This window comes from Macadamia integrifolia, chromosome 11 (genome assembly GCF_013358625.1).
Source record: "Macadamia integrifolia cultivar HAES 741 chromosome 11, SCU_Mint_v3, whole genome shotgun sequence".
Classification (NCBI taxonomy): Eukaryota; Viridiplantae; Streptophyta; class Magnoliopsida; order Proteales; family Proteaceae; genus Macadamia; species Macadamia integrifolia.
The window spans coordinates 29,387,766-29,397,924 of record NC_056567.1 but is presented as its reverse complement, the minus strand read 5'-3'; the positions used below and the strand labels follow the sequence as shown (position 1 = coordinate 29,397,924).

The following is a 10,159-nucleotide window of genomic DNA, read 5'->3' as shown; positions in this document are numbered from 1 at the left end:
ACATTAGTCTTGTGTATGTCCTTGCACACACCTACTGGTACTCCCATTACTATCAAATCTGTCCTTTTTTTTTTGGCATAAAAAAACATCTCTTTTCACTTTTTTTTCACAGAAAGACGAACTGGCAATAGAAAAAATAACCCAGTCAAACGCAAGCTGAGGGTATCTTCGCGTATAACAAAACATTAATGAAACTCACCTCTTGTAGCAAGATTTACAAATAACTCCAAATAAATAAATAAATAAATCACAAATCTATGAAAACTTTTGATTCTTCTTCCCCAATCCAATTTCTAGAATGTGTGGGGGTAGAAGTCCAACACTTCAACATCTTATACCAATAAGATCCAAATGCTTGTCAACTTCGCGTGGGGCTCCTCTATGATGCAGCATGGTTTGTGGTGCATAGCTGGGAACACCTTTGGGTGTATGCCTGTGCGCTGAAGTGCATGCCCAGATGCTAGTAGCCATCAGATGTGCGCTGCATACCATGCTGCTGTAGGGAAGCCAGATCCGAAAAGTAGATGAATTGAACACATAAAACAAATAACTAAATAACAAATACGATAAAAATAAGCTGCAAACCAATTTAATATTGTGTTGCAAACAATCAGGTATTCAAGTTTCTAGTAATCCTTTTTTCCCCTAAAGTTTCCAGTAATCCAATATCTCAAAAGTAAATTAAATCTTACAAAAACAAACTAATGGATAAAAACTGGAGATCTGATCATGGAGCTCCCAGATCTCCCGCACTTTGACTCCTGTGCATAGAGAGCCCTGAGCGCAGGTTTTTCAACTTCATACTAAGGTCAAGATAATGGTGATGAGGTTCGGTAGTCCCTTTAGTTCCGATTGGTGGGACGTGCCCTTGCCGACTCTTAGACCGATTTACCGAGCCTGTGCCTCTGCTTGTACGGGTGTGGCTGGATGAAGATGATGGTTTGTGGTATGCTACATTAAGGCTTCCCTTCCGGGTCAGCTTAAGTTCTGATCTTAGGCCACCATCAAATTTATGCACATTGAGCGCTGATCGAGCTGGACGGTCAGCAACCTCCTTTGAAGAGTTAGCTTTGATAGGGTGCCTATTCAAGTAAACCAGATTGGGCAGAAGACCTTGTAGATATTTCTTTAGTTGTTCATCCCCAACATTTCTCTGTGCCGGATTGCCTTCCAAGCTAATGGCTTGTAAGGAACTGTAGTTGGCTGCGAGTTGGCCAAGGCTTTTGGCTGTTGATATTTTGTTGAAGCGCAAATCCAGGATGTTCAGTTTGAGGAGACGATGTAGACCTTCCACTTCGCTGATTTTGTTGCCAGCTAGATATAACTCCTTAACAGATGAACAATAAGCCAGTCCTTCAAATGGAAGAACAGAGAAGACAATTAATGCCTAGGATGTACAACAGCCAAGAAATGTGGACAAAAACCATAATCACCAAAGTTACATGTCCAGAATTTAATGCAGGAATAGTGACCTGAAGTAAACATCCGAATTCACCAAAACTTTCTTATGCATAACATGGAGGTCTGTTTGCAATCTTCGAAGAAATCTAAGAATCCCATATAATGACAGAATCAAGGTAGCTGGAAATATTTTCCTCCACAGATACTTATATTTTATTTTTTATGTTGATCGAGTGGAAGTCTATCGAACAAGAAAACTAGCAAAAGTGAAAGGTGTATAGAAAGCAAGTTTGGCTAGATAAAGGGGAAAAATTGATATGTATTGTACACTGGAAGATAAGTGGGTCCCATATGTGGGTCTATTGATCCTACTTTTGCAAGGTAGCATTAGGTTAAAAAACCCTAGGCTTAATACATCTAGTAATACTGTTACAAAGGCCAACGCTAACTTCTCACCAAAATTAACAAGTCTTATGCGGGTCTAGAATATATTCACATTGGATCTTTGTGAAATTGTTTCCAGAAAATCACCTTACTTGAAAACTGCTAAAAGGATGCCAAAACACGGACGTCAGAGATTAACTAATTCTCAAAGACTCCAGGACAGATTATTCCTTGAGATAAAATACAAATTCAATTTCAACCCGACAGCACCAGTAAGGTTGCCAGGTCCTATACTTCTTCATCCATTAATCACATTTTCATGGCGAACAATACAGTGCAAGGAAAATACCAAAACAGTAGATATAATCTTCGAAAACAACAACAACAAAGAAATACTATTAGCAGTGGAGAAAAATTAATACAACTAAGAATAAGAGCAGTTCTTCAATTCCACAACTTAACTACCACCCTTTGTCCCCACATGGACTGTATCCATGGACTCTATGCTTGCTCCTAAAGTAAGAAATAGACACCAATGCAATAAGAATTCAGTGACCAGAAAATAGAAACTAACCGGATTAAGCTAAGGGTTTAGCTAACCCTCCTACTTAAAACTATTAAAACACACTAAACCAAGAATACAAACCTCCTATCAACGACCAGACCTTTACCACTTATTTCTTAAAATTATAACTAAGCCCCAAAAATCATGAAATTTTATAAATAATGGAGAAACCTACAACCAGAACTCCCTCTTCTAACTAAACCTTCTCAGTTAGGCCCTTTTCTCTTGGATAGAGGCCAAGGGTCTTTTATCCTCTCACAGGCAGGACTTCCAGACCTCCCTGGGGTTCCAGCACTACTCATTGCTTCCAACCGAATTAGCAGCTTTGAACTCCTTGATGACCGCTTTGTTTTGGAGTTCTAGTCCATGATAATAGTTTGAAGCAGCTGAAATAGTGCCAAGAGAGTTGGTCTTCTAGTAGTAACTCTCTCCAGACCGCGATTTAAGGAAGCGGAATCAGTGCTGGAATCGGCTGGGGCAGATTCCGATCGGGATTGGTAAGAATCGGTTGGAAGAGGCCGATTCTAGCAAAACGATCCCACTTAGAATCGGTTGGAAAATTAATAAAAAGGTAAAACACATCTTCTTCTTCTTCTTCCATGGTTCCTCCGTCTCCTTAGTTCCTCCTTGGTGTGGTCCCAGGTTCAAAATCCTTAATTGGATTGCTATGGGCCCACAAGGATGACTTAAAAATCAGGTGATAAAACTGTAAATAAAGGGAACTGCTGGACCCCTCTTGGACAAGATAGCATATATGGGACTCAACTGGAATTATTTAATTAAGTAGAGGGTATTTATGGAAGTTAAGAATAAGAAAATAATTAAATAGAATCAACTGAAGAAAGTTGTGGTATAATGAGAAGCAAAGGTTATGGTAACAATTAAAAAAGATCACTACTTGTGACACTCAATTGGACCCCTCTTGGACAAGATAACATATATGGGTCTCAACTGGAATTATTTAATTAAGTAGAGAGTATTGGAAGTTAAGACTAAGAAAAGAATTAAATAGAATCAACTGATGAAAGTTGTGGTATAATGAGAAACAAAGCTTACGGTAACAATAAAAAAAGAGTCACTACTTGTGACACCCAAGAATACGATAAGTGCCAAACCGGCCTGGGAGATCAGTGAGATGTCCCCACCAAGAATACGGCATGTACCAGAGTGTTTGGGAGATCGGTGAGGGTGTGCAAACTTTAGTCCTACATCACCTAGGGGGAGATTACTGGGCTAATTGATAACCTCTAGCCTTCTTACATGGTACAAAGCGTTTTAAAATGTTGAGGCCCATGGGCCAAAGAGGACAATATTGTGCCAAGGTTAATGGGGCAGGAGCGTTACACTACTTCTCTTTCAACCTCTCAACTATGAGGGAAGGAAGCAGTAAACCAGATCATGCTCAAGTGTAAGATTTCACCCACATGACCTCGGATTGGCCTGGAATTTTAGACGAGGAACTCCAACTCACCAACCCCTTAATAGTAGTCAACAAAGAATCCTTTACTGCACAACAAAACCAGTTCGATCTGCAGCGTCTCATACATGACCGGATTCATCTGTGACATATGCTCCTCCCCTTCATCGTGACTCTCTCATCATTAGACCACACTGCCAAGTGCATCCCCTCTACCAACCACTTGTGTACCTTCACGCCAACGCTATCAATGTGTGTGTGTGTGTGAGAGAGAGAGAGAGAGAGAGAGAGAGAGGCCCAAGACTAACAGTACAATCAAACATGTCGTCCCACCTCATTGTCGCGACTCGAAGAGTTGGTCCAAAGGCGAAGTGAAGCATTCAGGCTAAGTTTAAAGTCATAGACCATGTAAAAAAAACAATGACTGAACTCGGGGAGTTTCTAGCGAGACTGGTCAAAACACCGAGTTTGGTCATCTATGCGACTCTTGACCAGGTTTTGGAATTTTTTTATTCGACGTAGTCGACTTGCCCTAGTCAAAACTTGGTTTTCCAACTATGAATAGTATATAAAAAAAATAGAGATCCAACCAATTAAAGAAAACTACTAAACTAGGAAATAACTCAAAGGAGAGATCCAACCAATGAGGAGGGGAACAAGAAGATAGGTAGTCTCTCTGACTCGGGTCTCTCACCAATGGCGTCTCATCATACTCTCACAGAGCAAAAAAGCACAAAGCTGTGTTTCTTTTTTCTCAATCTCATTCGCTGTTGTATGCAGCCTCTTGCTTTCATTTATAATAGGACTAATTGCATTAAGATCTTCTATGAACATTCCCAATTAAAATCCTGTCTCTAATTGGTTAATAAAATAAAGAGCGCTAATCACATAAGCAAATCTACTTAAAAATAGAAACTATCCGAAGCTAACAAAACCCTAGGCAAGTAACAATAACTCATAACTTTTCTCCTAATCCAAATCAGCTTGACAGCTGTTTTTTTTTTTTACTTGAAAAGAAAGCCTCCATGCAGCAATATTGTCTTTAGCTTGATCTTCACCAGCTGGCCACAGGGCCTACTAAATCTGGTAATTATCTCAACATTTAGCTAGCAAAGAAACGTGGGAAATATCTCAATCCATATCTGGAAATTATTCTGGAGAATATCTTCCTCCAATTATCTGATTGATGTGGCAGAATTGGCTGGCATAGGCTACTTGGTATGGGTTTGAATAAACCAAAAATTTGGGGCAGATACAGCCCTGCCTTGGCCCAACCGAGAGTCCCGGCTGCATCATGAAGTTTTACTGGAACTTTCTATACCGGTAAGCTTTTGGACTGGTGATCTGCGGAGAGGGTCACCCAGGGGTGAGGATTTTTCTCCCAAAATCTGAGAAGGAACAGAGAAGGTTTAAGGCTATGTTTGGTAGCCAAGAGAAGAAAAGAAAAAAAAAAAATCTAGAAAAAAAAGGAAAAGAAAAGAGAAGAAAAGAAATGAAATGGTGAGAAAATAAAAAAAATTATGTATGTTTGGTTACCATTAGAAGAGAAGAAAAAAAAAGTTTTTGTATTTTCTCATGTTTTCTTGTGTTTTTGGCAAGATTTTTTTTTTGGGAGCAAAAGAAAACTTTTTGAAATTCAAAAACTGAATCTTATCTTGGATCAGGACATGCCAAGCACAAAGAGAAATTCTTAAACCATTTTTGTACTTTTTTCTTTTCTTCTCTCGGCTACCAAACACAGCCTGAAGGAGTTCGAACAAACCACGTGAATGGCTATCGATACCGTTAAATATGGAACATAAACGGGGTAACTGTACAAAGGAAGAAGATTAAAAGAAGGGAAAGAAGAATAAAGGAGGAAATAGACTGAGAAGAGCAGTAGACCAAACCTGGTAGGAAAGGTCTGAACTGAATCGATAGAGATGAGGAGAAGAAGGCCACACCTAATGAGATGCCAAACAGAATCGATGATGAAGAAGAAGGAGAAAACCCACGTCCAATCCTTGGCTCCAACACCAACTCGAATTATTAAATATTCAACCAAATTCTACATGCGTATAAAATAGAAACAAAGAAATCTCAAGTTCTCAACTCAAAATAGAAACTGACTCAAACTAGGAACTGGGAAAACTAACACATATGTATGTATCTCCCAATAAACTAAAAAATTACAAGGCTACCCCTAACAATCTTTATTAGACCAAATTCCAATCAGGGTTTCCATATCAGGTCATATGCCTATCCAGCCACAATAATGCTACTGCATCACTCCTGCTTCCTTTCTCCCTCTTTTAATGCATTAATGCTAAGAGTAGTATGGGAAACTAAGAAATCTATTAAACATTTAATATTTAATGGACAAACAAAGAGGAACGTAAAAAAACTCCAAAACGGAGTCTTTGCGGGACAGAGGGAGTTAATTTCTTGAGATTCTCACATGCAGGGTTAGTTTTTGTAATCAACTAGATAAAGGTCAGTAGTTTATTCATTTCATCTTGGGTTTTTGGTCATAGTAACAGAAACTGAATTGGGAGTCTCTAAGTAATAGATACTGTAAAAGCAAAATTGTTAGTCTCTAAGTGATAGATACTAGAGTCGAAAGTGAACAAAAGACACAAATATGGCAATAAAAAAGGATATAGAAAAATTTGTATATCAAAAACTTGCAATGTTAAAAACCAAATTCAACACATGCCTTACCATGACCGAGTCTGAATATTCGATTGTAGCTCAGGTCCAGTATACGCAAGCGTGTAAGTTCACGAAGGCCTTCAATGATGGAAATATTGTTTTTTGACAGATTTAACACATGGAGGCCACGTGGAAGAGCACCGGCAGTTATCCTCGCTGGAAAATGTAGTATAAAGATTATGTAACAGGAAGGAATTGTCATTTGTTTTAGATTATGAGACATCACCCACTAAATAAAGCTTTATACCTAATATTTACTCACTCAATGAGAAAAAACAGGATAGCTTTATGGCAAAGTTATGCATACCTATAGCATTTCCTGATAAATTAAGCACCCTTAGGCTAACAAAAGCACTAAGAAATGGGACCACAACCAACCCAAGATTTGTCAGCTGAGCTGATGTGGACGTGGCAGTCAAAGATGAGATGTAGCTCTTTGCCGCCTCTAAACCTGGAGTAGCGTTTTTAGGATCCAAAGCTGCAGAGGATTTCTTTATCTCATTCGTAGAATGGGCAGGTTCACTTGTTTCCTCTAAAGGACTGTTATCCAGAAGATTAATCATGCTAACCCACTCCTCAATACGCTTGATCTTGAAATCCTTACTAGGCAACTCACTCCACTTTTGGACAGAGGGTTCTCCCTGAAGCTTTTTCGCCATGGCTACTCCATCCCTTCCCTCAGCTATCCAGTTTTTTTCTGGACCTATGAAGCCAAAAGAATTGTATCCATAACCAAAAATATTCTCACATTTATCTTTTTCATTCTCAGATAAGCTGTTATCCCTTTTCTGTGCCAGTGCAGAAGATCTAACTTCATGATTTACAAACTCTTCCCTCTTGGCATTTTGAGCATAAAAAGTACCAGAATATCTGCAGTTGGGTCCCATATATACTGGGGAAGAGGAACCTTCTCCCGAGTGAGGTGTACAAACTCCCAGGTCAGGCAATGAATGTGCTTTTGCAATAATGGGTGGAGTAGGTGATGTACTGAGTCCAGAGTCCGTGCCATGCTCACCAGATAACTGGATAACAAAATCTTCATTTCCTCTTTCAAGCTGCTTTGGATCTCCAATTGAGAAAATGCTGTCACTATGTACTGAAACACAATTCACTCGAAAAGATTCAGTGATAAGATCTTCATGACATTGATTAAGCAAGTTGATTCCTGGGCTCTTCTCGTCAAATGATTCTTTCATTTGCACACCATGGTCAAGAATATCAAATATTGAACTAGAGTTCATTTCATGGGAATCATCGCCTGTAGATACCAGATATATCTCATCCTCAGCACCAACCCTGGAAAAGTCTTTTCGTTCTCTGTCCAATCCACTTTCCAGAGACAGACTCTTTTTAAGGTGCACCATCTGATGAACTTTAATATCACCCTCAGTACTGAAACTACTATTCATTTCCTTGGATTTTGAGCAACACTCGACAAAAGAGGAATTCTTAAGCTGCTTGGCACTGGTGTTGGAAGGGGTATCCTCGTAAGGTTTCAAGAGAACGGGATTCAAATTAGAAGGTATACTGGGAACCTTCAGAGCTTGATCCTGAGATGGTCTATCTATCGCTCCAGCAGACAGTTGAGCAGTTTTCTAAATGAGAGAAAAATAGAGGATGCTTATAGTTAGAAACAATATCTTAATTCTCTCCCAAAAATTAAACTTTTAACATCAAAAAGTCCTAGTTGATTCACGTACAAACCTTTGATTTATGGCGAATGATGTAAGCATGGAAGCATGAGAACCTAACCATTGTGAAACATAGACCATAACTTCATACACACACTATTTTCACTATTGTGTACTTATTTATGAATAACTACTGGGCACATCTTAACCAAGTCCAAAATTACACAGATTTTCTGGGTACAATTACTACCTATCAGAATTTAGGAGCTCCGTCAAACTTTCTGAATCTTAGCCATAGTCGAGCGACAGACCCTCTGAAACACGGCACATTCTCCAAATGTGTGATGATTTTGATCTCCTTAGCACACATAATATAATCACCCTTTCATAACTACCCCACACCCACTTAGAGGTGCGAGAAGAATACGATTTTGCTGCAGCGGCCAGAGTGTAAAGAACGCACTGTCAACTAGGAAAATCCACTCCCAAACATGTAGAAGAGATGCACGCCTGTCACAAAAGAAACCTATGAGAGTGAACACCAGTAAATTCAATATCATCAAAAGGGAACAAAAAACTGATGCTAGCTGGACATTTCCACATACATAAGATGAATGAATGGTTATGATATATTGAGATTTTATGGTTTGGGATAACAAAAAGAACACGGTTATTCTATGAGAATGTGTACATTGATCATTGCTCAATGAAATTTTTATTGTCCTCTTTCAAGGCTAATGGGAGCAGCATCAAACAATTTTCAAACTCAAAAATGCAAAAAGAGAAGATCGAAAATGGAAATAGCACTTCAGCAGCATTTAAAATAAAAAAAAAGGGGTCCTTGGATCAAAGAAACCCCCCAACACTGATGATGCTGGTTATGGAGCATCCAGAAATTTCGGGAACCCAGTGGTTGCATTGCTCTGTGCCTTTATCTTTATTAAGTCCATGCGTCAATCCTATCTGAAACATTGCGATGAGCTCACATTATCCATGGAAATGAGATTGCTGTCGATTAAATAGATTCCAGTAGGAGAAGGTCAACACAAAAGTGGAGTACATGGGCTAATCTTTTGTTTACAAAAGCCAGTTATTAGGATCAACAATGAAATCCAAAACAATGATATTGCCATGGAGTAAATGTAGATTATTTTAATTGCAAAAGAGATGGTAATTAGAAGGTTCTTCAGAAGGCCAAGAAGAGATTGAATGTTACGAAGGTAACTAGCAATGCTCATACAGAATTTCAACGTATTCCAAGTTTTCAACAGATCAATTTCATGGAAATCGCACAGAATTTCAGATAAGACTTATGATAGAAGCCACATATAAGAGAAATATCCTCATGCAACTCAATAACTACGAACGTAGCAGTAGCATAACCTCATTACGGATCATAATTTTCTCAAAAAAAAAAATATTGATAAAAGATTGCAGAAACAGGTGCGGAAGAAATCTAAGAAAAAAGAGAAGATGAAACGGATGGATCTGGTACTAACCTCTCCAAATCCAGAATGTATATGGTAAAAGACTAAAGACTCGTTAAGAGAAACAGCGATCTTTCTCCCACGAAGAAAGGAAAGAAAAGCGATGAAAACCTAAGAAACCTTGGATCTCATGAAACCAACTCTGTTAGATTGGGGAAGGAGGAGGGAAGAAGAAATCACTAATTGTGATTGTGGCCTTTTATATTGGAAGGTCACAGACGAGAATGGTGAATTTGCGGTGATTAGTCAAAAGCATTTCAATAAAAACAGCGGACGAGGTAAATTCAACGCTAACCAGTCCTAGCCGAACCCTACGGAATATTTAGTCTTCTTAATCGTCTATGACTCTCGGATTTTCAAGAAATCGACGGTCCAGATCTTCTCTCCACGCCTTTTTATTGTTTTATTTTCTTTCGCTTAAAAGGTAAGACTAGTAATTGCGTACACCATTTTTCCGAAAAAAAAATTGGAAAAAGAGTAATTTACATTCCCTCCCCTGTATTTTTCTATTATTACATTCCCTCCCCTGTGTTTTTGGAAATTACATAATCCTCCTCTATCGTATGTTAGTTTTTACCAAAAC

At 38.7% G+C, this 10,159-nt stretch overlaps 1 protein-coding gene across 2 annotated transcripts; it reads right to left on the bottom strand.

The window, feature by feature from the left end:
* Nucleotides 1–562: 562 nt before the first annotated feature.
* On the bottom strand, nucleotides 563–9,810 carry LOC122093832. 2 transcript variants are annotated; one of them, XM_042664350.1, is made up of 5 exons: nucleotides 9,589–9,810; nucleotides 8,163–8,599; nucleotides 6,766–8,053; nucleotides 6,468–6,614; nucleotides 563–1,353 (listed from the first exon to the last, which is right to left on the bottom strand). In XM_042664350.1, the coding sequence occupies exons 2-5, from the start codon at nucleotides 8,211–8,213 to the stop codon at nucleotides 728–730; spliced, it is 2,112 nt and encodes a 703-aa protein (XP_042520284.1). In that variant the 5' UTR covers nucleotides 8,214–8,599; nucleotides 9,589–9,810; the 3' UTR covers nucleotides 563–727. The 2 variants fall into 2 exon arrangements, with proteins under 2 accessions (XP_042520284.1, XP_042520285.1); XM_042664351.1 differs by having other exon boundaries at nucleotides 8,340–8,599; nucleotides 9,589–9,808.
* Nucleotides 9,811–10,159: the final 349 nt, after the last annotated feature.

Coding starts and splice junctions, on each gene's coding strand:
- LOC122093832 (XM_042664350.1), bottom strand. CDS start 8,213: ATGGTTAGGTTCTCATGCTTCCATGCTTACATCATTCGCCATAAATCA. Junction 6,615..6,765: donor TTTATCAGGAAATGCTATAG/GTATGCATAACT, acceptor TACATTTTCCAG/CGAGGATAACTGCCGGTGCT. Junction 1,354..6,467: donor AATATTCAGACTCGGTCATG/GTAAGGCATGTG, acceptor TTCCATTTGAAG/GACTGGCTTATTGTTCATCT.